The sequence below is a fragment of the Lynx canadensis genome, chromosome D2 (genome assembly GCF_007474595.2).
Source record: "Lynx canadensis isolate LIC74 chromosome D2, mLynCan4.pri.v2, whole genome shotgun sequence".
In the NCBI taxonomy this organism is placed as follows: Eukaryota; Metazoa; Chordata; class Mammalia; order Carnivora; family Felidae; genus Lynx; species Lynx canadensis.
Genome location: NC_044313.2, coordinates 26,609,572 through 26,634,605, shown reverse-complemented (window position 1 = coordinate 26,634,605; position 25,034 = coordinate 26,609,572). Strand labels below are relative to the sequence as shown.

The following is a 25,034-nucleotide window of genomic DNA, read 5'->3' as shown; positions in this document are numbered from 1 at the left end:
GAAGAGGCGGAGCCCCAGCTTGGAGACCAATAGTAGGAGCAGCCTCCGGAACAGCCCCAACTCCAGACAGGGAAAAGGGGAGGAGCCGGGAGCCACAGCAGCTGTAACAGCACTTCCGGACAATATGCTCCGCCTTCATCCTCCTCCCCTCTCCGTCGGTCTGGGTCTCCAGTGCCGGGTGGGCAGAACCAGCGGGTGCCGATTAAAGGCGCCGCCGTAGCGCTGCCGCTTTCTCCTCGCGTCCCCCTCCCGGTCTCCCCGCCCCCTTCCCGTGTAGCGGGACCGGCCTTGATGTAGGGACACCACCCTCCGCCTGTCTCCGCTGTAGCTCGAGAGTCCGGCTCACTGCAGCCCCCTGCCCGCCGGCATCCCCACCCTGCCGGCCGCACTTTGCTCCGAGCCCATTGTATCCCCTCGCCCCCGGCTGCAGACTCCGAGGCCAGGCCGTGGCGGGAAGATCGGGGACCCCTGTGCGCCCCTCCAGCGGTCCCACGAGCCGGGCCCCTCCCCCGCCCGCCCTCTTTGCAACGGCGAGGTAGCGGCGAGGGCGCCCTTCCCTCGGTGCAGAGGCGGAGGGGGCCAACAGGCGGGCAGCAGGGACTCAACCCCCCCCATCCCCAGCGGCGCCCCCCCAACGTCCCCTTCCCCGGGGAAGGAGAGCCGGAGCCCTAGAGAGCAGAGGCAGGAAAAGAACTGCCCGGCGCGCAGTTCGTTTTTATTATCGAGATTATTATTAAAAGGGGGCGGGGAGCGCAGGATGCGGGGGAGGGGGCTAGAGACGCAGCTATTTTTATTAAACAGATTATTTCTGAAATAATAATAATACGCGCAAGATGGCTGAAGGTGGCCCTGATGAGACTGTTGGTTTTTTTTTTCCTTTTTTTTTTTTTTTTTGATCTGAGGATAAAGCTCTGAGGCGACTGCCGCTGCGGAGACCCTGCCCGAAGTGCCCTCCCCTCAGTTGTGAAGCTTCGGGCGGACAAACGGACCCACAGACCGAGCGACTGGCGTGGGCCCGCCCCGGACGCGTCGCCTGGGCAGCAGCCGGGGGCCGCCGGCGCTCGCCTTTCTGCCGACTTCTTCCAATTCTAATCTTTTTTTATTTTTTGGAAAGGACCGGGGTGGGTGGAGCAGAGGTGGAGAGAAATCGGGACTTGGCATTTTCTCCTCTCTCTCTCCTAATTTGAGGGAGGCCGCCAGCCCTCCCTTTAAAAAAAAAAAAAAATCCCACCGAGAGAGAAGAGAGAGAGAGATAGAGAAAGCCCGCTGCAGGACCCTCGAGCGAGCGCGCCCGGACCCCCGGCCACCGCGGCTGCCGCCAGGAGCCCAAGATGGCTGGGCTCTGAGGGAGGCAGCCTGGCCCGGCTGGCTCGGCCCGGCCCCGCCGCCGCAGGCTGGCTCCGACCGCAGCCCCGAGCCTTCCAGGCCGGAGCAGAGGCCGAGAAGAAAAGAAAGTGGGGGGGAGGGGGGCCGGGGTGGCGAAGGGGGAGGGCCGGGGCGGGGGGGGAGGGGAGGGCCGGGAGCCGAGCCTCCTGTTCATTAGCAGTTGAGAAAAATTCCTTTCTAGTTTGATCAATCCTTGTTTTCCTCGGCAGAGCCGAGGCGCCCGCCCAGCGCGGAGACCGAGAGCGGGGTCTTTCTGCGGCGGGGGCGCCGGGCGCCGGGCCTCCGGGAAGCGCAGAAGTCGCGAAGAGGGGGTCAGGCCGGAGCACCGCCGGGGCTTCTCCCTCCCTTTCTGGTTGGCTTTTTTTTTTTTTTTTTTCCACTTCTCTCCCTCCCCCTTCCGTTTCTATTTGTGAAGGGAGGAGGAAGGCAGAGGCGGGCTGGTGTCTCTGGCCGAGGACTGGAATTTCATCTGAATGACTGCCCCTGCGCGCACGCAGCGCCCCGGAGTCGGCCCGCCTGCGCCCCGCAGCCTGCACCCGCACCCGGCCGGCCAGCCGGGGGACGCCCGCGCCGCAGCCCGAGAACCGCCAGTTCGCCTCGCCCGCCCGCTCCGGATCTAGCCGCCCTCGGCGCGGCCGCTCCCGCTTCCCCGGCCTCTCGGACCCCGGACGAGGCGAGTGAGGTGCGGCGCTGACGACCTGAGAGGGAGCCCCATCGCCGCCGCCGCCGTCGTTGGAGGAACTGTGCGGCTCCCTGGCTCTGTCCGCCGCGGGGCGCGCCCCAATGTCAGCCGCGAAGCCGGGCGCAGGCCGCGGGCCGCCGCTGGCCTAGCCGCGCGGTCGGGGGGCCGGCCTCTTATATGGAATTTGGACCCCGGCGCTCCCCTCCAGGGCTGGTGCCCCGGCCGCGGCCCTGGCGCAGTCCGCCGCCTCCCGCTAGGCGCTCGCGAGGAGGAGGAGACGCAGCCGGCTGCGCGCGCGGCGGGACGACCGAGGCTCCCTCCTCTGGGGGGCAGACGCGCGGAGGGCGCTGGTGACTGAGCGACTGTCGGGGCTTCCTGGGGCCGGAGCTCGGGGCTCGGTGGGCCTGCAGCTGCACCGGACGGCCCCCCAGAGTTGGGCAGTTAGGGAGGCCTGCCCGGGCCCCCTGCCCGCAGCAGCCATGGCGGAGAATTGGAAGAACTGCTTCGAGGAGGAGCTCATCTGCCCCATCTGCCTGCATGTCTTCGTGGAGCCGGTGCAATTGCCGTGCAAACACAACTTCTGTCGGGGCTGCATTGGCGAGGCGTGGGCCAAGGACAGCGGCCTGGTGCGCTGCCCGGAGTGCAACCAGGCCTACAACCAGAAGCCGGGCCTGGAGAAGAACCTGAAGCTCACCAACATCGTAGAGAAGTTCAACGCCCTGCACGTGGAGAAGCCGCCGGCGGCGCTGCACTGCGTGTTTTGCCGCCGCGGCCCCCCGCTGCCCGCGCAGAAGGTCTGCCTGCGCTGCGAGGCGCCCTGCTGCCAGTCCCACGTGCAGACGCACCTGCAGCAGCCCTCCACCGCCCGCGGGCACCTCCTGGTGGAGGCGGACGACGTGCGGGCTTGGAGCTGCCCCCAGCACAACGCCTACCGCCTCTACCACTGCGAGGCCGAGCAGGTGGCCGTGTGCCAGTACTGCTGCTACTACAGCGGTGCGCATCAGGGACACTCGGTGTGCGACGTGGAGATCCGGAGGAATGAGATCCGGGCAAGTACCCTACACACACACACACACACACACACACACACACACACACACTCCCTACCTCCTCGGGACCACCCTTCCAGACAGGCTAACTCTTGTGACATCAGGCCAGAGGCGCCCTTCCAAACTCTTATACCCTGAAAGTTTGGGGGCAAGGTCCTGGGAAGAAAGGTCTCCCACTACTTGATACATTTCTGCACCTGTGCACATAGAGTCCATCTTTTGAGTCATTTATAGAATTAAGGTGAGGGGTAGAGTTTGAGTGTTGCTTTTCTGTTCTGCGCACGGCTCCCTCCCCCAGCCTTGTTTCTGTGGGCCCTATGGGAAGTCACCAAGGCAGTGACCCAGGTCCTGCTTCTCCAGCTGCTGTTTATGTAATGAGTGTCCTGGTGCCGCTGCTGTGGCTGACATGATCCATGATGCTGGCATACCAATGAGGAAGTAAACAAAAGCAGCCATGTTAGTTTCAAGCCCTATTGGAAACACACTGGGGGCGGGGGGGTGGGGTGGAGGGGAGCTTCCGGAGGGAGAACAGAACTCTGGTATCTATCTGGACAAGGCCTGGACAGCCAGCGGCATCACTGAACAGTCTCAGCCATTCTGATTATTCCCAATTGCCCACTCTTCATTTGTGAGAATCACTGCTCTCTGTGTGCCTGTGTATATTGCATGCGTCTGCATGAACAAACCTTAAAGTATGTGTCTTCATCACTGTGAACCCTTTTCTCCCAGCCCAGCCCTCTATCACAGCCCTCCCACATTTGGGGAGGGGAAGTGGAAGACGGAAAAAGAATCCTGTGGGTTTAAGGTTGAGCTGCCTTGCAATCTGGTTTCAGGCAGCTGGCTCCCCTGGGCTGCCGGCTGGGTGATTACAGAACCGCATCCCCTCCCATTGTATACACCCGGCAGCAGCGGCCAATGTCAAAACCGCCTTCTCCCTCAGGCCTCTGGGCCTGGCTTTGGAGCTGGACTGAGGCAATACTTCCGTCCCCTTCCGTGGAGGGGGGCTCCTCCTAGGTCCCTCCCTGGTCCCCTGGCTTTCAGCATTGAGTCATACCAGAAGGAAGGGGTTGGCCTGAGCCATCTCAGAAGCCCCAGCTTGGAGCCCGGGTGTGATATCATGGGGGTGAGGTTGGGCTTTGGTTGCACTGGGAGTGTTTAATGGGTGGGGGCCCTGGAGGCTAGTTGAGGCCAGTGGGGAGCTTGGGTATGAGGAAGCTCTGAGCCTGGACGGTTGTGGATGGGGGCTGTTTCCTGTGGGGGGGAACCAGTCAGAATGAGTCACTGTTTAGCAATTAAAAAACATACACTTACAACTAACAAAAGGCAGGAGGGCCACCACAAGCTGAGGGCAGGGATAACAAATAAAATTTGCTGTATAATTAGTTTCCAATCGGATGGGCTAACTCTGGGTTTTGTACAGGACAGGACCTTTGGTTTCTTAAAGGAAGCATAGGGGATAGAGAGGGGGGCCATTCTCTTCCTTTCCCTGGAGTTGAGAATCAGAGGCCTAGGGAAAGCAGTGAACCCCTAGTGCCCACCTGCAACTCCGGGAGGCAGAGCCCAGACTTTTCTCAGTATGGGGAAGCTGCTGCTATTAAAGATGGAAAGACTGGGGGAGAAAGGGAAAAGCGCAGAGGCAGGAGAAAGGAGCGCTGTCCAGTTCTCTGTCCTGGGTTTGGCAGTGGAAAGTGACGGGAAGGGAAAAGACCGAGATGTGGCTGAAAGGAACCAAGGAGGGGGCAGCAGCCAGGATGATGAGTGAATTTGTGCCTGCACCCACGCTTTTGCTCTTAACTGTGTCTGAGTGCTAGGGGTGCTTTTCATTTGGGTGGGGAGAAAACATAATTGTGCCTGATTCGGTAGTAGGAGGGTATCTTTAGATGTGTGTCTATGTTTGCAAGTGCCTCTGAGACTGCTTGCTTTGCCCTTAAATGCACCTGTCTCCCGTCTGTATAATTGGTGGGGGATTGGTGGGGGAAGGGGTTGCCCAGGCATGCAGAGTATACTCTGGGGTTCCCACCACCAGGTCCACGATCCTGGCTCGTGGAAGGAACTGGTTGGGAAGGAAGTGCTGAACTTTGTCAGCCCCTGTGAGCATGCCTGTGTGTGTGTGTGTGTGTGTTCATTCCTGTTCCTGATGTGGACAGGCGCACAAGTAGGGGGGTTGCATCAGGGCCAGATGTGCAATTCTGTGCACCCAGCATCTGTGTACCCAGCAACCTGAGTCTTATTCCCCTACAGGGTGCCCCCACCCCAGGCCCTCTGGATTCTCTCTGGTGACTCAGGGCACTGGAGTTGGAAACCCTTCAACAGGCCAGCACTCCTCAGTCTGAATTGGACTTACTGAATGTGGAGAAAGGGGCCTCACCCTCAGGAGAGGGGAAGAGCCATAGGGAATCTGAATGGAAGAACCCATCACACTGTCCTTCCTCCAGCCAGGGAGAAGGGCCTTTTCCTGGGCCTCTTTTCCCTTGCCTGAGGGCCTCTGATGCCGTGGATACGGATGAGAGCAACAGAATTCTCAGGGATATAGGAGCAGATACATGGAGACTCGGCACATGCCTTAAAATACGGCTCTGCTTCTTGTGTTTCCTCTTATGTCTTCTGTGGGGTAGGGGTGGGAGGTGCTGCTGAAACGTCCTATCGGTTAGAAATAGGAAACTCTGATCAACCTCTCCTTGGTGGCTCTAGTCACATACTCACAAGCACCCACATGTGCAAAGGCCAGTAGTCTAGAGCAGGAGCCCAGCAGGGAGGCAAGCAGGGCTTCTCTCCAGCCTAGGGCACTAGCAGGGGAGTCAGGCCAACTCTGTTACCCCACTCTGCCCTTGCAAAGCCATTGTGTAGACCACATTGCCCTGAAGCCTGGAGGCCCATTGGGTTGGCCCCAGAGACCACTCTATGGGACATGCCCAGACCCCAAATATGTTCTCCCTTGGGGCTATGAGAGGATAATGGCCCAAATTGGGGATATCCAGGTGGGCCTGAGTCTGGCAGCCCTAGGTAGTCAAAGCCTCTTCCAGCCCCCAGGTTTAGCGGTTCATCTAAGCAACAGGGAACTGGTGTAAGCCGGGAATATCCCTATCTCATGACCTCCTTCAACAAGAAAAGAAGACCTAGTTATATGTATGAGGGACTATGCAGGGTGTGTGTGTGTGTATGTGTGTGTGTGTGTGTTCAGGTCATAGTAGTGCCCCCGTGTCATTCCTAGGCCCCCAGATCAAGACTGGAAATGTTGCCAGAACCCTTTTCCTTACATGTCTCATAGGTTTAATGTTGAGAGATGTTCCCTGGGGGGGGGGGGGGGGGGCGGTGCAGGGAGAGGATCCCACTGCTCAGGGCCAACTTGGGGTTTGTAGCTGCCAGAGGCGAGGTGCCGCTTTCACTGCCCCCATTGCCCCTGGCTGGAGGGCTTGCACTGGGACCCTGACGGGGACCCTAGGTCTCCGCCCCATGTGTCCGTCTCTAGGTGGGCTGTGGGGGTGGGGGCTGCCCTGGCCCAGCTGACTCGGGCAGCACAGACCCCACTGCTCCATCCTCCCCAGACCAGACTCCTGACCTCTCAGGTGGGGAGGCAGCTGACCTGTGTAAGGTGAAGGGCAATGTAGCTGCCCCTTCCTTGATCATCCTGAGTCTGCAGGGAAGGTGGATCTGGTTCGGCCTTCCTCCCTGGGCCCCAGGCAGAGAGGAGTCTGAGGCAGAGGCCCAGCCCCCACCGCCACCGCCACCCCAGGATCCTGCTGACACAGCCAGGCGCCTGTCATGCACGCCCTATTGATTACTCTGCCTCCTGCAGCTCTGGATGGCCGTGCGTCCATGTCTGTCTGCAGGTGTGCGCGCACGCGTGTAACCGGAGTGTCTGGTTGTGCATCTCCCATGTGACCGATTTTCTTGTATCTCCTGTGTATATCTCTGAGAAGGTACAGCGTGAGTGACCGACTTAATTGTGTAGCTGTCCTGAGTGTGGCTGTGGGGTCCGGAAGGCATGCAAGCGCGCGTCTGTGAGAGACGAGGTTGACTGCATGGCCCGCTTGCTGTATACCTGTGATTGGAAGTTGAGGGTGTATTGCGTGACTGTCAGCACCATGTTGCTAGCATGTGGCTGCCTGCTCGGACTCTGAGACTTGTGCGACTTTCTCAACTGGTGGGGGCGTTGGGGAGGGGAAGAAAAGATGGAATTCACCTTCGGGCGGGCTTGTTGCCTGTGGCTGGTATTGGAGGCAGAGGTCCAGGTGGCTCCTGCGATGCTGTGTTGGGGGCAGTGTGGGTGGGCCTAGGAAGAAGGTGAGCCCGGCTTGGGCCCCTGCCCTGGACCAAGCAGGCAGGCCTGGCTGGCCTCCTCCCTGCTCTGGGAAAGCCTTCCTTCCCGGCCGGCCTGGTATTCAAACCCAGACAAAGGGGGGCTTTCTCTCTCGCCTCTTTGTTCTGCTGCCCCAGAGCGCTGCTCTCTGCATGGCAAAAGCTAATTCCACTCTGCAGCTGGGAAACCTTCTCTGGGGTCTGCCGGGGCTTGTTTCAGAGAGCCTGCTTCTCTCCTTGCCTTGGCTTCTGCCCTCCAGCCTCTTCCCTCTGTGTCTGTGGTTGCCTCTGCCTGGGGGTCCGCATGGTAGCCCAAGGTAAGGGCCGAGGCCTGGAAACTGCCCTGTGACAAGGGGAGAATGCTGTGGCCCAGGGAGAGAGGAGGCCAGCGTGCTCCTGGGACGAGGGCTATAGGGAGAGTGGGGGGCAGGTTTGGAAGCTGGGGAGGGGGTCAGGATGGGGTAGCTCTGAGCAGGGGCTGCAGCCAGAGCTAGAGCTGAAATGGCAGCTCTCTGGGCAGGGGTGTGAGCAGAGAGAGGTGCTCAGCAGCCCAGCCCCCTCTTCTTGCCCCCCATGACTCTCCCCACCACCACCACCACAGGGGCTGCTGGATCCAGCACTGGCCCTGTCTGAAAATCTCAGACAGGGGTTGCCTCTGGCCCAACCCCTGGGGCCCTGTTCCCTCCTGACCTTGCTTCTCTTCAAGGTTGACTTGAGGGTTTTAGTATTATTATTTATTAACTTTTATGCAGCCCAGAGTCCCCATGGCCTCACCCGTCTGCCCAGTCCAGTCTGGCATCAACAATGCCAGCTGGGCCTGACCAGTCAGACTCCAGAGGGATGTGAGGCTTTCCTGGGGCAGGAATGTAAGGAGCTAGGTGTGCCCCTCTCTCAGAGGGAGCAGCTCCAGGCGGAGTCTAGAACATTGGGCGACAGGTAGGAGGAGCAGGATGTCCTGGGGCCTGTTCTTCATACCTGTCATGTATGATGGAATGGGAATGGAGTGCCCCCATGTCTTCTTGATGTTTTTGCCCTCATGGGACCAGGAGGAGACCACAAAAGGCCTTACTTAGGTTCTAAGGGACAAGCGCCGCTGAGTGGAGTTGGGCCTCATATCGCCCCTCCTCCTTCCTGCTGGAGGCCTGGTCCCTCCAGCGCTGCTAGTCTAGACCAGGGTTCCCCACTCCGCTGTGCTCCTGCACTGCACTCTTGAGGTGTGCCACAGTCCAGGTGACTCACTGTGCTCTGGGAGGGGTTTGTAAAGAGCCCTCGTATCCTTACCCCCTGCACTGAGAGCCCCTGCTGTGAATCAAGCAGGAAAATCTAGTCCTATCTCTCAGCTTTGGGTTTTTCCCAGATGGGAAATGGGGCCTCAGCTCTCAGCGATTCCTCGGACATTGGGATGGAAAGAGGCTGCTCGTAGCGGGGAAGGGTATAGGCCCTGCTTCCTCTGCCCCCGTCTTCCAGCTTCTCAGCAGCCTGATTCAGTCATTTGGTGGAATTGAGGTGAGGGGTAATGAAGAGGCGACAAGTGAATATTCCTGTCCCTTCCCCCAGTTTCCCGGTGCCTGAGGTAATAGTGATTCCCCCTAACCCTCTGGCTCCCTCAGGTTTTGTCTGTGGCAGGATTAAGATCATCTGGCCCCAAGAGAGGGCCATCCCTGCAAGGGTGAGCTGGCCAGCCTGGGTCCCTGGGCCCTCCTCCCAGCCCTCTGTGATGACTGGCAACTCTTGGCCAGTTTCCTTCCCATTCCTACCCCCTCCCCTACCTACCCTTGCAGCAGAGACAGGAGCTCCGTGTCCTCTGAGATGGGGGAGGGGGAGTGAAACCCAGCCACCTGCTAGAGAGTGTGGCCCCTGCCTTTGCTAGGCCTAGATTGGGCTCCCACCCCAGAGGGCTCTGGGCAGGCAATGTCCCAGAGTAGAAGTACTGCCAGGAAAGGCTCTGAGAAAGGTCTGGAAGAAGGCCGGGGCTGAGCTCCACCCCTAGAACTGGACAGGAGGTGCCTCCTTTGGCTTTTCCCTGAGGAGTCAGCCATGAATTCCTTGAAGGGTTCCAGAGGGGCGGGAGAGGGGCCTCCCACTGCTCCAAAGGATGGGAGTGGAACAGCCCCCATTCCAGTCCTCTGAGGGAAATTGGGCTGGGAAGCTAACCTTGGTGCTGCCTCCTTCCCGTCTCTCATCTGGGACTTAGCCCCAGGTGTGCCCCTAATCTGATACTGATGGGTTTGGTCATGAGAATTAGCTAGGTGGGGAGACCACAGTGCGCAGATGTATGGGATGGAGTCAGGGGTGGGGGGCTTTCCAATATCCTGAGCATTGGGAAGGCAGGAATGGCCCGCTGTCTGAGACACATCTGGAGAGAGGGGCCCTGTCCTCTCAGTGTGGGTACAAGGCATCCAGAAGGCAAAAATTTGAGGGCCAGTTGTTACAAGGGAGGTAAAAAGCCCTACTGTTCCTGAAGGGGTGTCCTGGCTACCTTGCCTTTATGGCAGGCCTCCCTTAAGTGTCTGGGCCTTCAGGAGGCCCAGTCTTCACCTGTAGGGGGCCGGATGCAAGTATACGTGTAGCTCTGTGCAGCACTGTGCATGAGGTGGTGCCAGGGCCCAAGTGGCGATGCGTGCTTGTGTGTGTTCTGGGAACTTCTACCAGGGGCTGCTACCCTCTTACTCTAGCTGTGGGCAGTCTCACTGGCAGGGAGGATGCATGACTGCCTCTTTCCTGCCCCGCCACTCAGCTGTGTCTCCTTACAGGCTCTGACTCTCAGGCTGGCAGCGACCCTTGTGCATGTTGGGCTGGTGTGGGGACCTGCTGGAAAGGCAAAGTGCCTGGGACAGGGCAAGGTCTCCTGGGGCTGGGTCTTACAGGTCCTGTCCTAGGTCATTGGTCAAGTTGATGGGGCAGGCAGTACCCCAGGCTTCTCCAGCTTAGAATCCGGCTTCATATCCCCCATCTCCTCCTGTCCCCAGGTTTTTGTTTCTGGGGCAGGCAGCAACTCGCAGCGAGGTTGCTGAACTCTCTTGCAGGCCTTGGTTTCCCCAAATGTAAAATGGGTCAGAAGAGTGAGGAAGGGATTAGTGGTTGTGTCTGGGGAGCCAGCTGGATGTGGGTGGGAATGGGGGTTTTAGGTCAAACTTGAGGGTCACTCTGAGGCCCCCGCAGAGGAAGAAAAAGAACAATTCCTTGTTGAGTGGACACTTACTGTGAGCTAGGTTCTGTGTAACCTGCTTTGCAAACCTTATTTTTGTGGGCAAAACCGTGCCTTTATTCAGTCAACATGCTATGCATCTGTCGAGTGCTGGGGTCTCTGTGTCGCCTGGCTGAGAAGGGAGGTAGAAAAAGACCGCAGCAAACCCTATTTTCAGCAGGCTCAGAGCTTTGCAGGGAAATCAGACCAACTTTGAGAGGCAGGCTACAGAATAATGTCCTGGGGCGCCTGGGTGGCTCAGTTCGTTGAGCATCAGACTCTGGATTTTGGCTCAGGTCATGATCCTAGGGTTGTGGATCAAGCCCCGTGTCAGGCTCTGTACTATGTGTGGAGCCTGTGTAAGATTCTCTCGGCCCCTCTCCCCTGCTCGTACTCTCCCTCTCACTAAAATAAAATGAATAAATAAGTAAATGATTTTTAAAAATGAATAGTGCTGTCCTATAGGTCTTTCTGTGATGATGGTAATGTTTTGTATTTGTGGTGTCCAGAACATTAGCCATTGGTGACATATAGTTATTGAGCACTCAAACTGAGGCTGGTACAACTAAAACTGATGTTTAATTTATTTGAATTTATTTAAATTTAAATAGCCACATGTGACTAGCTGCTACCATACTGGACAGTACAGCTGCAGAGGGAAGGCACTCTGTGACAGCCCCACTGCATGGCAAGGATAGGGAGTGACCTGTGCAAACTTCGAACAGGGGCCATGGAAAGTTTCCTAGGGAGTGGGCCTTAAGTTGGGCCTTGAAGGACGGACAGAGGGAGGAAGGGGGCACTGGTGGGCTGTAGAAAAACGTCAACAGAGGGGCGCCTGGGTGGCTCAGTCGGTTAAGCGGCCAACTTCGGCTCAGGTCATGATCTCGCGGTCCGTGGGTTCGAGCCCCACGTCGGGCTCTGTGCTGACAGCTCAGAGCCTGGAGCCCATTTCAGATTCTGTGTCTCCCTGTTTCTCTGACCCTCCCCTGTTCATGCTCTCTCTCTGTCTCAAAAATAAATAAAAATGTTAAAAAAAAAAAAAAAGAAAAACGTCAGCAGAGTGCAGGGAGTTCAAGTGTGCACAGAGCATTGGAGACAGGATACCAGCCCACCTGGCTGCGGGGGGGGGGGGGGGGGGGGGGGGGGTGTCAAGTTGTAAGAGAGCCGTCATTGCCAAAATATTGGAAGGAGGGAGTCATTGAGGTTCTTGAGCAGGAAGAGACTGTGTTCGAAGAAGCATGTCTGGTAAGGGAGGATGACAGGATGGATGGAACAGGCAGGATGGACAGGGCCGGGAGGAGAGGATTGTGGAGACAGGAGATCAAGGGCTGAGAATAGCAGCTTCATCCAGCACCTTCCAGTAGACTGGCCTCAGGTTCTTAAGCAAGCCACAGAGTCTCCCTTCCACTTGGGTCCAAATGAGAGGCTGAGGCTCTCATTTGGAGGCTCATTTGAGGCTTTAGCAAGGACTTCAGAGGCCTAACCCTCAGCGTCAAGAACAAAGCTGCCCTTGATGCCCTTAAGTGCAAGTAAGGCAAGTGTAGGGTGATATCTCTGGACTAGGCCAGCGGGCCTGGATGGCCTCGGAAGGTTGTTTGTCCCTCTGCAACCTAGGGTACTCATCTCTAAGATGGGGCTCCCCAGAGAAGCAGCATGACTTGTACAAGAACAGACCCTACTGCTGAATCACCTAGGTTTGTATCCTAGCTGTGTGACTTTGGACAGATTGCTTAATCTCTCTGGTTTCCTCTTCTCTGAAATGAAGATAACAGTAGTGCTTAACTCACAGCATTACTGGGATGATTAGATAAGTGTATAGGAAAAGCACTCAGAACAGGCTGGCTGGACCCTGCCCTCAGAAAGCTCATGGTTTAGATACGTGTGGGAAGCTATTCCAGGCTTTCAGTTCTTGGGAACAGGCTTCCCAGACAGCTGTCACCAGGCCCCTGGGATTGCATGGGGGGCCAGAAAGGGTTGGATGGCAGAAATTTAGGTCATCTGAGTCCAAGAATCTATAGGATGAGTCTGTTCTGTAGCAGGAAGGATGGTGCTCACCCATCCCTGGTAAGGGATAGAGCCGCAGCCCCCTCTGACACCCCTTCCCCACCTGTCCCTGCAGAAGATGCTGATGAAGCAGCAGGACCGTCTGGAGGAGCGAGAGCAGGACATTGAGGACCAGCTGTACAAACTCGAGTCTGACAAGCGCCTAGTGGAGGTAGCTAAGCCCAAGCCCGTGGTATGGGGTGGGCCGGCTTGGGTGCAGGGCCTTGGGCTGGCTCCCTGTTGGGGCTAGGATCTGTTGTGTGGTCGACGCTGTGCCAGAATCCCTTGGTCAGTTATTCAATGAACTGTCGATTGCCGAGCCCCCACTGACGTCAGAGGTAGCCGGCCCAGAGCCCTATGCTACCAGCAGGGAATTAGCAGGTTCAGACCTCGCCGTGGGGAGCTGTGGGCAGCCTGGGGATTCGGGGTCCCAGACTCCACCGCCCAGGACGCGAGACAGGCAGAAGCGCAGCCCGAGGTCCCTGGCGCTCACTGCCCGCCCGCTCCCGCCCCCGCGCCCGCAGGAGAAGGTGAGCCAGCTGAAGGAAGAGGTGCGGCTGCAGTATGAAAAGCTACACCAGCTGCTGGACGAGGACCTGCGGCAGACGGTGGAGGTCCTGGACAAGGCCCAGGCCAAGTTCTGCAGCGAGAACGCAGCGCAGGCGCTGCACCTCGGGGAGCGCATGCAGGAGGCCAAGAAGCTGCTGGGCTCCCTGCAGCTGCTCTTCGACAAGACAGAAGACGTCAGCTTCATGAAGGTGGGCTGGGACCGGGACCAGCCGGTGGGATCCGGGTCATTCCTCAGTCGGAGTCTGCCATTCTTTGCTCCCAACCAGTTTCCCCCACCAGTATGCTCCCAGGGCTCTGGAGCCAGCCTGCATGGACTCAGAACCCTCCTCCTCTGCCCTTTCTAGCTTCGTGAGCTTGGGGGCGAGTCATATACGTTCCCTATGCCTAAATTCCCTCACCTATAAAATGGGGTTGATGATACAGATCTATAATCCTTTATCCACAATTCCAAATTTTAAAAATCTCTGAAAACTATTAGGAAAAATTCTGACATCTCATTTAACAGAAAAAAAAATTGACCTGAGCTCATGTTGGCAATTAATGGTCTTTATTTATCTTGCTTGACACAAGTATTCAAACATTTTGCTGCAGAAACATTGATGTATTGGATGATGGTGTCCTACTGGGGATAATACGTAACGTATAGAACAGGCACCATATTTTTCCTCCTACAATCCAACGGTTTCCAAATTCCAAAACACATCTGGCCCCATGAATTTCAGATAAAAGACTGAGTGCCTGTAACACCTTGCTACCGTAGTTGTGTAGATAAAATGATGGATGTATAGAAAGCACTTAACGGTGTTTGTCACATAGTAAGTGCTCAATAAACGTTAGCTATTCTTAACTTCTAGAAATGGAGGACTGCCCCCCCCACCCCGCCCCCCCCCCATCGGCCCTTACCATACTTTGGGGGAATCAGACAATCAGCCCTGCCTGGGGGGAGGGAGCATGGGGCAGCTCTGCTTTCTCATGTTGCCTTTCCCACTGACTATCCCTTTTCTCTCCCCCTAGAACACCAAGTCTGTGAAAATCCTAATGGACAGGTGAGCAGATGGCCACCAGCCCCCAGGGAACACATCTGGGGGAGGGCAGGGAGGGCCAGGCCCACGGGGGGAGGTAGGGCAGGCTCACCGGTGATACCTCCTCACAGCAGATGCCCCGTCCACTGCCCCCAGGACCCAGACCTGCACGGGCAGCAGCCTTTCTCCCCCTAAGATCGGCCACCTGAACTCCAAGCTCTTCCTGAATGAGGTGGCCAAGAAGGAGAAGCAGCTGCGCAAGATGCTAGAAGGTGAGGGTGGTATCCTCAATGGAAAGGAGAGAGCCCTTTGGGCAGGGGTAAATGCCAGAGCCTTCTCTCTGAGAGGCAGCATGGCCTAGTCAGATAGTCTTTTCTTCATATCCTGGCTTTGCCCCTTCTAGCTATTGGACCTTGGGAAAAGCCACATGCCTTCCCTAAACTTCAGTTCCTTTAGCCATAAAATGGGAATAATAATAGTATCTACCTGCTAATGGAGTAGTCAGCTTTGACCAAGATGGTGCATGATGTAACGAGCTTGGTCCTATAGACAGAAAGTGGGGAAAGGAGACCTGGGTTGCTTGGGATGGGAGCTTTGGCGACTTTTGCCCCAAACTCTCCACAGGCCCCTTCAGCACACCGGTGCCCTTCCTGCAGAGCGTCCCCCTGTACCCTTGTGGCGTGAGCAGCTCTGGGGCGGAAAAGCGCAAGCACTCAACGGCCTTCCCTGAGGCCAGTTTCCTAGAGACGTCGTCAGGCCCCGTGGGCAGCCAATATGGGGCAGCAGGCACAGCCAGCGGCGAGGGCCAGTCAGGGCAGCCCCTGGGGCCCTGCAGCTCCACGCAGCACTTGGTGGCCCTGCCGGGCGGCGCCCAACCAGTGCATTCAAGTCCTGTGTTCCCCCCATCACAGTATCCCAATGGCTCTGCCACCCAGCAGCCCATGCTCCCCCAGTATGGCGGCCGCAAGATTCTCGTCTGTTCTGTGGACAACTGTTACTGTTCTTCCGTGGCCAACCATGGTGGCCACCAGCCCTACCCCCGCTCCGGCCACTTTCCCTGGACAGTGCCCTCACAGGAGTACTCACACCCGCTCCCGCCCACACCCTCCGTCCCCCAGTCCCTTCCTGGCCTGGCGGTCAGAGACTGGCTCGACGCCTCCCAGCAGCCTGGCCACCAGGATTTCTACAGGGTGTATGGGCAGCCGTCCACCAAACACTACGTGACGAGCTAACGCCACGCAGGCAGTGGGGAGCTGGGGAATCTTCCCCCCTAGCCCCCAGTGGCTCGGGAATTATGCATCCAGAGACCTGCCCTTCTACCTTCCTGTCTTCCCTCCCTTCCTCCTTCATCCGCCCCCCCCCCCCAATTCTTTTCCTTTTGGATTTTTTTTTTTTTTGGGGTTTTTTTTTGTTTTTTTTTTTTTTTTTTTTTTTTTTTTTTTTAATGAATCTCCTGGACGCGGAGGTGACAGTGAGAGCTGGCCTGGGCTGGGCTGCAGGTAGCCCTGGAGTTGGGAAAGCATCTACTTCAAGGCATGGAGCTCTCTCTCTCTCTGTCTCTCCTTTTTTCTTCCACTCCTTCCCCTTCCCACCCCCTTGGCTGGTAGGAGCCTCAGCTTCCCCTAAAGCCTTGGGGGATCCCACCCTCCTCACCCAGCCCGGGGAGGATGGACCAGTGCCCACTGGCCTGTTGCTCGTCTTGTTTTTCTTTTGGGCAGTTTGATCACTGACTGAGTAAGGAATGACCTGTAGATTGTGGGGCTTTTTTTTTTTTTTTTTAATTTTTTTAAAACCAAGAATGATTTCTCCTGCTTCCTTCTTCTCAACATCCTCCCAGATGGAGTTCAAAGGCCACTTCTCAAGCAGCTTTTGGCACCTTCAGCCTCAGAGTGGAATCTTAAAGACAGGAACCCCATGTCCAGGAAAGGGGAAAAGGAACTTTGCCAATGATAGTGACCACAGCAAAAGCAAATAATAATAATATTAATAATAATAAAGAGAAATAAAAGAAATAATAAAATAAAAAAACCATAGCACAGCCCTTGTTGAGGTCAGTGGGGGAGGAGGGGCTGCCCCGAGTTGGGTCCTTGCCTGGATTTTGACACAGCAACTTCCTGTAGTGAGCACTTTGTATGAATCGTGGACTTCCTGTTCTCAAGACGCAGGTATTTATTCTGTAATCTATCTAGAGCACACACCGAAATCCAACCTTCTAATAAACATAATGGCGCAGTCCCGCTCCCTGCCTCGCCTCTTACCCCGCCCACTCCCCCAGGCCTGGAGTTTTTAGGTGTTGGTCCAAGAAAGGGCACTGAGGGAAGGAAGCCCCTGCCTTCCTTGCCTTGATTCTGTGCTCGGCCTAGTCTGTTCCAGGCCTGTGAATGTCAATTTGTCAGGCACTAACTACGTCCACTCTCAGCCTTGGGTTCATTTGACAAATATTTGCTGAGTGAGGGCCTCCCAGGCCCAGCCCCCTGCTGCATAGGCCCTGGCATCTCTTTGAGGTTCTGCCAGCATGTTCTTAGCTAGAACAGACAAAGAAAGAAATACCTCTCTGAGTCTTGCAAAATTACCTCCTTCAGTCCACAAATATTTATTGAGCACATGCTAAGTGCCAGGCACTGTGTGGGGCCATGGGCATAAACAGAGCAGACCCTCTTTTGGGGATTTAGTTGAACTAGGCCTTGGCCACCACTGGGGGAGTCAACTCCATGCTTCGTTTGGTGACTTGGGTCTAGGCCCCTGCCCCCACGCATAGAAGAAGAGCAGACAGGAAAATACTTGGCTCTGAGACACATGGAGGTAGGTGAAGACGTTCTACCCCCATCCCCTTTGGCAGAACTGCTCAAACTCGACCATGTCTTGGGAGCTTGTTAAAAGGGCTGATTCCTGGGGCCTGCTTAGACTCCGTGGGACTCATCAAGGGCCCAGGAATCTGCATTTTAGTTCCCCAGTTAAAAGTGCTGTGACGAAGGACTTGCTAGGGTCTTGCTTGTTATAGGGACCCCTGGGTGGAAGGAGGGGCTGGAGCACTCCAAGGCACTCCTCTGTTGGGGCCGGGAAGTGAACTTTAAAAAGGATCTCTGGTTTGTTACCTAACACTCCGCTTGGATCTTATGTCATAAAGCAGCCTGTGCCCTTCCATACTAGGAGGAGGGGCAACCTTTGCTGGTGCCTAGTTCTCTCCCCTTGTCTGGGTAGAGTCAGGGCCTGAATGCCTCCTACCCCCAAAAGCCACGAGTGAGTCCTGTGCCAGGGGTCCAAGCCACACCCGGCCCTAGTTACTCCCCTTCTCATACAAGTAACGACCTAGGGTGGAAGGCATGGTCAAGCCATGTTCCCCTGGCCAGCTGGGTTGGCCAACCAAACCAGAGTCTTAGTCCTGTTAAGTAGAAGCCGTCTTCCCATCCTGTGGGAATAGAAAACGATTCAGTGTGGGGTGGGTGGACCTTTCCTTCATTGCTCCCCCTTCCTCACTTTGGCAGGGAGCCAGAGCCAGGACAGGATGACAACAGCTGGCCTGCCCCCTTCTCTTCCCCTGCACCTGTTTGGGGCTACAGCGAGAGGGCAGATGGTTGGAGCACAGGGCCCCTGCAGCCCAGGGGTGGAAGGATGCCTGGGGGCAGGTGCTGGTGGCCAGATAGACATTTAACTCCACTCACATCTGCTCCTGACTCACTCTCCCTTTCTCTAGTTGTCAGGGACCCTAGGACGTCCTCCGTGCCAAGGGTTAGGAGCCAAGGCAGAAAGCTGCCCAATTTCTTTCCCACTTGGCCTAGTTTCATTTTAGCTGTTGGGAGGGGTCCTTCCTCTCTCCAGATACTTGGGTCAGACTGGGATATGGAGGGAGACTGGTGGGGGTGGGACGGTTTGAGCCCCACCAGGTCCCACCCCCCCCCCCCAACAATTACACACTTAAGCACACAGGCTGCAGGCAAAGCAGCCAGCTGCCAGTAGTCCAGCCTGGGGGTGCCTGGGCAGCCAGGGAAGCAGGGAGACACTAACCCCATCCAGCTGTCCCCAGCCACCCAGCTGTCCCCGGCTTTGTAGGAGCAGCTGTCACCCTCCTCCCAAAAGGGTCAGGGGCAGAGGAGGCCCAGAAAAGGCTGGAGCTGCCCCAAGACACAAGGCCTGCAGGGGAAGGTGTGAAGGGGGCCTTCCCCACCCTGCCCTGGTGTGCATACTCCCACACCTCTGGGCACCCACAGGCACACCCTGCGCCTCACACCGCGAACGACTCCGAGATACTGGCTCTCACACCCCAGGCGCTGCCCTCCCGCCTTCCCCTAGAGGCGGTCACTCCTCCCCTTTCCGGGAAGGGCTGGGTGTCGGAAGCGCCTCTCCTCCACCCCACCGGTGGGGGGCAGCGGCTGCTGTGGCCCAGATGTGCGCAGCCAGCGGGGAGGCGACCGCCGGGGGCTTTCCTCCGCCCGCCACCCGCGCCGCCCGAGCCCTTTCAAGTCTCTGCCCTCCCCGTCCGAGCCCGGGCCAGCAGCTGTGCCCCGCTCCCCGCCCCCAGCCTCTCTCCCAGCTGTCTTTGGGGTGGGGCCGCGCAGCTGGGGAACAGCTGCAAAGCGTGGGGGGGGAGGGTCGGGTGCCCCCGCAACAGCCGGAAACAGTCCTGGGGCCCGGGGGGGGGGGCGGGGAGCGGTGAAGGGGGGATGCAGGGGGGCGGGGAAGGCGTGGCAGGGGGTGGTCGGCTCCTCCGCCCCTCCCCCCAGCGCATCTGGCCGGGCCAGCTGAGAGAGGGGCAGACCCCAGATCAAAGCCCCCTCCGGGCTTCAAAGGGCACCCTGCGGGCGGGGCGGGCGGGGCGGCAGCCGGGAACACCCTGCAGGCGTCGCCGCTGAGTCAGCGCCTCAGGCCCCTCTCCCGAGCAAGACCCCACCTTCTAAGCTCACTTGCGGGTTCTTCCAGCCCTGTTCACACCCACCCACTCAGGCCCTGTCGTTGTCACCATGCCACTTCCTCAGCCACCGTCAGTTTCTCCCATCTGAGGGTGGGGGAGAACCGATGAACACTTTCAGGACCAAACCTGGCCCCTGGGGGATTCCCTACCCTACCTCTGTGTCCTGTAAATTCCGGGTGGGTGGATGGAGAGTCTAGGATATATCCTTACCCAGCCTAGTGATCTTAGGCCTAAAATGAAAGGGGAGGTGGGATGTGGATCCTCCTGGGGCTGCAAAGTAAAGGGAGGTACAAAAAAAAAAATGATTCCTGGGTATCCCTGGACAGAACCCATCACATTTTAGCCCCTCTTCTACGGTGAGTGTCTCCCTGTGTGATTTTGGAAAACTCTCCCTTGGAGGCGCCTTAGAAGCAGTGGTCTCTAGAACCTGGGATCCTTATACTGGTTCTAGAACCCTGTGAGTTCTGTTTCTTTGAATTAAGGGGCAGGGAAGGAAATTAAGGACACTATTTGTTTGCCCCTTCCCTATATTCTGTGCAGAAGTGCCTGGCAAGGCCCTGGGATTCAGGGCTAAGATCTCATAAACGTCCATGGAGGCTGAAGGAAATGAGAGACAGACCGGGTGTGGGGCAGAGGCAGCCAGGACAGGCGGGTCATCAGGGGAGAGGTTCTAGACTGGGACCAGAAGGTGGGCTGGCCTCAAGAATATCATGATCTTCCTTCAGCCTCTCTCCTTCTTCCTCCCAACACTCTACCCTTTCCAAAAAACTTTCTTCCCTTCCCGAGCAAGCTGTAGTCACTCTGTGCTTAAATTCCTCAATAAACTCCTTCTGCAGGGAAAGCTCTCACAGATAGAAATAGAAATCTGGTGGATAGAGCTTTGGTCTCTACCATATTCTCCATGGTATATGGGAATTACACCCACTGAGTGAGGGAAGCCTTCAAGAGCCCAGGGCTTCTTCTCTAAAATCCTCTGTCCTTGGCATTTATGACGCAGGGCCTTGACAATGGGCTTCCCCCTGAGTTCTGCACTGGAAGTCTGCATGTTTCCTCCATGGGCAACCAGTTTTCTTTAATTGCTGTGTCGTTAATTCCTCTCCACTGCAGCAAACCGGGATATTTATGACTTCCCCTTGCATTAGATCTTCAATAATTGGGTCTTTCTTAAGAAAGAACCCATCTGCTCAGTGCCATAGATTATTTTTCATTATTTACATGGAGGCAAGAAGAGGGTGATGCACGGGGTGGTGTGTGGCATGGTTTTCAACAGCTTGTAGAATAGGGTGTTAGTAGCGGCATTGGCAACATTGCAGAATTGCAGGTAAAAAGTGAAATGCAGGAGCAGGTGTCCAAGACCTAAGCATGAAGGATGGTGTGGACTCCTGGTCGACCTGGAAAAAAATGGCCGTGCGTCATTTGACCTATGGATGTCCTGGCTGCCTGGTTGTGAATTGGATGTCGTCATCAGACGCTCTCCATGTCTGTGTCTGCTGCGGGGCACTGAGTAGGGAGGGGGTTCGGATGCAAATGGGCAGCAAGGCCTAACAGGGACTCTCCAGCCACACTAAATGCCATCTCCAGGAGCTGCAGCTCCCCAAACTCCACCTGTCACATCCCAGGCTTAGAGTCAGTCCTCCAGCCGCCCGGGTGGTTCCGTACCCCGGTGGTTCTGCCGAGGCTTCTGCCTGGATTGTATACCTAGACTCAGAGTTTTGCTTCCTCTGTGTACGCCTCCCTCCCCTCTCCAGGAGGGTGTGAGGAAAAAGTGAACTGATGCATGCTAAGTGCCCTGTCTGCTGCTGGCACCGTCCACTTTTGGGGCATCGATAGCTATCACAATGGTTATGTTCCTGTGGGCCAAACACACACCCATGCACTTAGGGCTCTCACATGGTATTATAACTATTGTGGTTTACGTGTCAGCTTACCAGCTGCATAGCTTACATATCCATCTAGCCTGTGTGTCCCTGGAGGACGTGAAATATTGGTCTTCTGTGATTTTTCAGAGCCTAGGACAGTGCCTGTTTCATTCTTTCACTCATTTATTTATTCAACAAATAATTATCGAGGTGCCTTCAGTTCTGGGCACTGGTCCAGCGTTGAGGATATATCAGTTAACAAAATAGACAAATTCTCTGCCCTCTTGGAGCTGAGAATTTAGTGGGGAAGGGACAGACGACAAACCATAAATCAATACAGTGAGTTGGTGGTAAGTACTGTGAAGGTGAGTAAAGCAAGGTGAGGGGAGAGGACATGTCAGTAGGGGCAAGGGGGCATGGGAGTTTTTATATAGGGAGATGGTTGAGGATGGCTTTACTGAGAAGGTGACACTGAGCACATATTTTGGAATGTGAGGAGGCAAAGTCTCAGGGTATCTGAAGCAACAGTATTCCAGGCAGAGGGAACAAGCACAAAGACCAGAGGCAGATGATGCTCGTTTCAACAACAGCAAGGGGGAGTGTGAGTGGCTGGAAAGAGTGAGGGGCAGAGCAGTGAGCAGTGAAGTCAGAAAGGCATGAGGGAACAGAGCCAGGACATGAGACGTTATAAGTGCTTTGCCTCCGCTCAAGTGATAATGTGTTGAATGAATGAACCAATGAATGGATGGATAAACGGATGGATGGATGGATGGATGGTTGGATGAATGCATACCAAATGCCAAATGCCTGGGCTTTCAGAGCTCATAGGGGAGCCTTGTGGACTAGAGGGTACTGGGCCATCTTCCTGGGCATATGGGAATTTAATCATGCCCTAAAAGAGGAGGAAGAAAAGCACAAAAGAGGGGGCAGACATTCCAGGGAGAAGGTGACTATGAGCACAGGTGGGGAAATAAAACTGGGGGGGATAGGTTGGGGGACAATGAGGATCCTCATGTGAAGGTCAGGATATGTGTGAGAGTCCATGATTGACGGGCCTATAAAAAAGGTTTGGGGTCAGATCAGAGGGGTCTTGAATGACAGGATAAACAGTTTGGCCTCAAGTCCCAGTGCCCCAGGGCTCCTGAAGACATCTGAGCAGGGGAACTGTGTTTTAGGACATTGGCTCTGAGCCCTAAGGGGGTGAGGGCCAGATAGCAGGGAACAAGATGGCGAGCAAGGAGGCACAGGGAGGCCCAAGTGAGAGAGGAGGTTGGGTTGCAGGGTGCAGGTTGGCCCCAGCCCAAGGACGGGAAGGGCCTCCAGGTCCCACTGCCCAGCCAAGGAATGGAAGGCCGGATCAGGCCTTCTCCTTCCCTGCCAGCCAGCCATGGGCCCTGGAGTCAGCAGAAAACCCCGGGCCCTGGGGAGGAGGCGGTGCAGAGCCAGAAGCTGCTGAGGGAGCACTGGCAGCAAGATGCCATTGTACGTCTGCAATCAAGATACTTCAGAGGAAATCAAAAGCACCAACTGGGGAAATGATGTGTGCACTCTCTCTCCCCCTCTCTCTCTCTTTCTCAAACACACACACAAACTTCTGCCTCCAAAATGGGTCAAGTGAAGGCTGTGGGCGCGGGCTGGGGAGGGAGGGCTGGAAGGAGAGGAGGCCCTGGGCCCCGGAGCAGCCTGGGTGCTCATGCCCACTCACCCTCCTGGCACAGGGGGCGGCAGCAGCTGCAGGGTGGGGTGGGACGTGAGGATAAATAAACACCTCCCCATGCATATGGATAATGCTCACAGCTGCCCTGCCTGCTTTGCGTTCATTAGGACCAACTGTTCCAGGAGTGGTGGCAGGCGGGCAGGAGGGGGCGATGTGCCCATTCACAGACTGGGGGCAGGGGGGGCCCTGCCTGCAGCTGTGCGGACGCCTCCCCCAGCCTGGAGCAGCAGCCCAGCCCCTGCATTCCCCTTCCTCCCTCTTTCTTCCTCCCAACCCACTGCTCTGGGAGACCTGGAGGTCTCAGGGTGGGAAAGGGGCCCAGGGAGTCAGGGTGAACCCCCAGGAGCGGGGGGAATGGAGGGGGAGAGCTGGGCTGGGCTCTGTCCCCACCCCCTGGCCGCGGGATGGGCCGTCGCTTACAAACCAAAGCTCCTTATCCCTTTCTCTCCCAAAGCCATCTGTGGCATCCAGGCAGGAAATGTGCTTTGGCCCTCTCATCTGGAGGCCTCAGAGGAGCCTTATTCATACCGAAAGCCCTAGATCGGGCTGCTGCGTGTGCCCCCAGACAGAATCCAAGGGGCGTGGGGGTGGCGTGCCAGCAGGATTTTGCAAGATTCCTCACTGTTGGCAGCGAGGAAGGCTGAAGAAGGGGGGCTGCTGGGCTCCAACTCCCCAGAGCAGGTCAAGCAGGTGGGACCAGGGACCGGGTTAGGGGGTGAGAGCTAAAAGCCAGACCCAGGGAGGGGTCTGGCTGGTGTCATGGGCAGGGCCACTGAGTATGGCTGAGCAGCCTGTGCCTGAGGGACTGTCAGCTAGCGCCAAGCCTCACACCCTGATGTGGGGCATCCGCTCCCATATGAGTCAGCAGTGGCCCAGGTGATGGGCCTGTCCAGTCTCAGGAGTATGCATTCTGCTAACAAGGCAAAGAAAGACCATAGGCAGACAATGCCCCCGTGCATCTGTTTGCAGCCCGCCCTTCCTCCTTCCCTCTGGTGGTCTGAGGAGGGAGGGAGCGCTCCCTCTCTTCCATTTTGGGCCAGGACATAGGTTTGGACTAAGCCCCAGGTAAGAATGGAGGTGGCTGATGCCTGGGTGGGGCCCAAAGGGCTACAGCTCTCCCAGCCTCTTCCTTTGTTGTCGGGGTGGGGCCAGGCCCCCCTGCCCCCCCTGCCGGCGGTCTCCAGAGCCGCAGCCACCTCTGGGACTCCAGGAAGGGTCTCGTGCATCCCGAAGGGGGGTGTTGCAAAGAGCGAGGTAGGCTTCTCACCCACCTCCCTGTTTCCCGGAGCCTCACCCCCACCACGACCCTGTGTCAGCAGGTCACGGCCCTGTGTCTAGTGGAGAAGGCATCCTGGAGAAAAACGGGCTTTGCAGTCAGCCGGAAGCCCAGACAAGCCATTTCCTAGCCGTGTGATTGCAGGCAAGTGACTTACCTTTGAGAGCCTTGGTTTCCCCAGTGAGGGAACAGGAATGGGGATACTTATCTCGCAGGGCCACTCCATGGATCCAGTCAGCGACTGACTGACAGGGCTAGCAGTTTGCTTAGCGAAGCTGCCCCCAGCCCTTGCAGCTTTCCGCTTCAGGTATTCGCGTAAGTTCTCCCATAACCCTTGCCCCTCCTTGACTTAGCGTGATCTCTTCAATTCTGTCATGAATGTTTTATTTCTTAAGCAAAGGCTTTTTGTCCCTTGGACACTGTTATTCACCGTAGGGAAAAAAAATCTCCCCGTGTTCCTTTGTGCAGGAGGCTTCCTTAGCTCCCTTTTGGAGCTTAGAAGCCAAAAGGTGAGAAGGGGCAGGCTCCCCCCCCCCCCCCCCCCCCGCCGCTCCCCTGCCATCTGAAAGTACAGCTTTCACACGAAACTTTTCACAAGCCGAAATGGTGTAGAGTACGCCCTGCTTTCCAAAAGCGCATGTTGCACCACTTTGCTTTTATGCAAGACCTACATTAGTATGGTAGTGGCTTTTTTCGTTAAAGCGAAAATCCTCTGCAGATTTCTTTTGGTTAGTTAAAAAACAGGTACTAATGCAGGTCTTTCGCAAAAGTGAAGTGGCGAAACATGGACTTTCGGAAAGCGACGAATACCTGTGTCATGGTACGCACTTGGGGCCCAGCAAACAGGCCCAGGTGCAAATCCGGATTCTGCCCCGCTGGTATGATCTTGAGCAAGTGATTCAAATTATGTGAGCCCCCATCCCCAAACTGTGACAATACCTACAGTTAATAATGTTGCAAGGATTAAAGGATTAAATAAGATCGTAACTGTGAAGTCCCCATTGTAAGGGGGTGTCCCCCTGACAGTTTGCCCTG

At 56.6% G+C, this 25,034-nt stretch overlaps 1 protein-coding gene and 1 long non-coding RNA gene across 2 annotated transcripts; one reads left to right on the top strand and one right to left on the bottom strand.

The window, feature by feature from the left end:
• Positions 1 to 1,818: 1,818 nt before the first annotated feature.
• Positions 1,819 to 16,271, top strand: TRIM8 (tripartite motif containing 8). The gene is made up of 6 exons (XM_030334601.1): positions 1,819 to 3,117; positions 12,723 to 12,818; positions 13,171 to 13,404; positions 14,231 to 14,262; positions 14,395 to 14,510; positions 14,863 to 16,271. Exons 1-6 carry the CDS (start codon positions 2,548 to 2,550, stop codon positions 15,468 to 15,470), a joined length of 1,656 nt encoding a protein of 551 aa, XP_030190461.1. The 5' UTR covers positions 1,819 to 2,547; the 3' UTR covers positions 15,471 to 16,271.
• On the bottom strand, positions 16,001 to 24,521 carry LOC115527169. Its single transcript, XR_003972854.1, has 2 exons — positions 24,157 to 24,521; positions 16,001 to 20,538 (listed from the first exon to the last, which is right to left on the bottom strand). It is a non-coding gene; the product is annotated as an uncharacterized LOC115527169 (long non-coding RNA).
• Between the last annotated feature and the right edge of the window lie 513 nt (positions 24,522 to 25,034).

What these genes read in the sequence shown, in the direction of transcription:
- TRIM8 (XM_030334601.1), top strand. Translation starts at nt 2,548, where the DNA reads ATGGCGGAGAATTGGAAGAACTGCTTCGAGGAGGAGCTCATCTGCCCC. An exon ending in AAGACGTCAGCTTCATGAAG is followed by an intron (nt 13,405 to 14,230) that starts GTGGGCTGGGAC and finishes CTCTCCCCCTAG; the next exon opens with AACACCAAGTCTGTGAAAAT. An exon ending in GCTGCGCAAGATGCTAGAAG is followed by an intron (nt 14,511 to 14,862) that starts GTGAGGGTGGTA and finishes AACTCTCCACAG; the next exon opens with GCCCCTTCAGCACACCGGTG.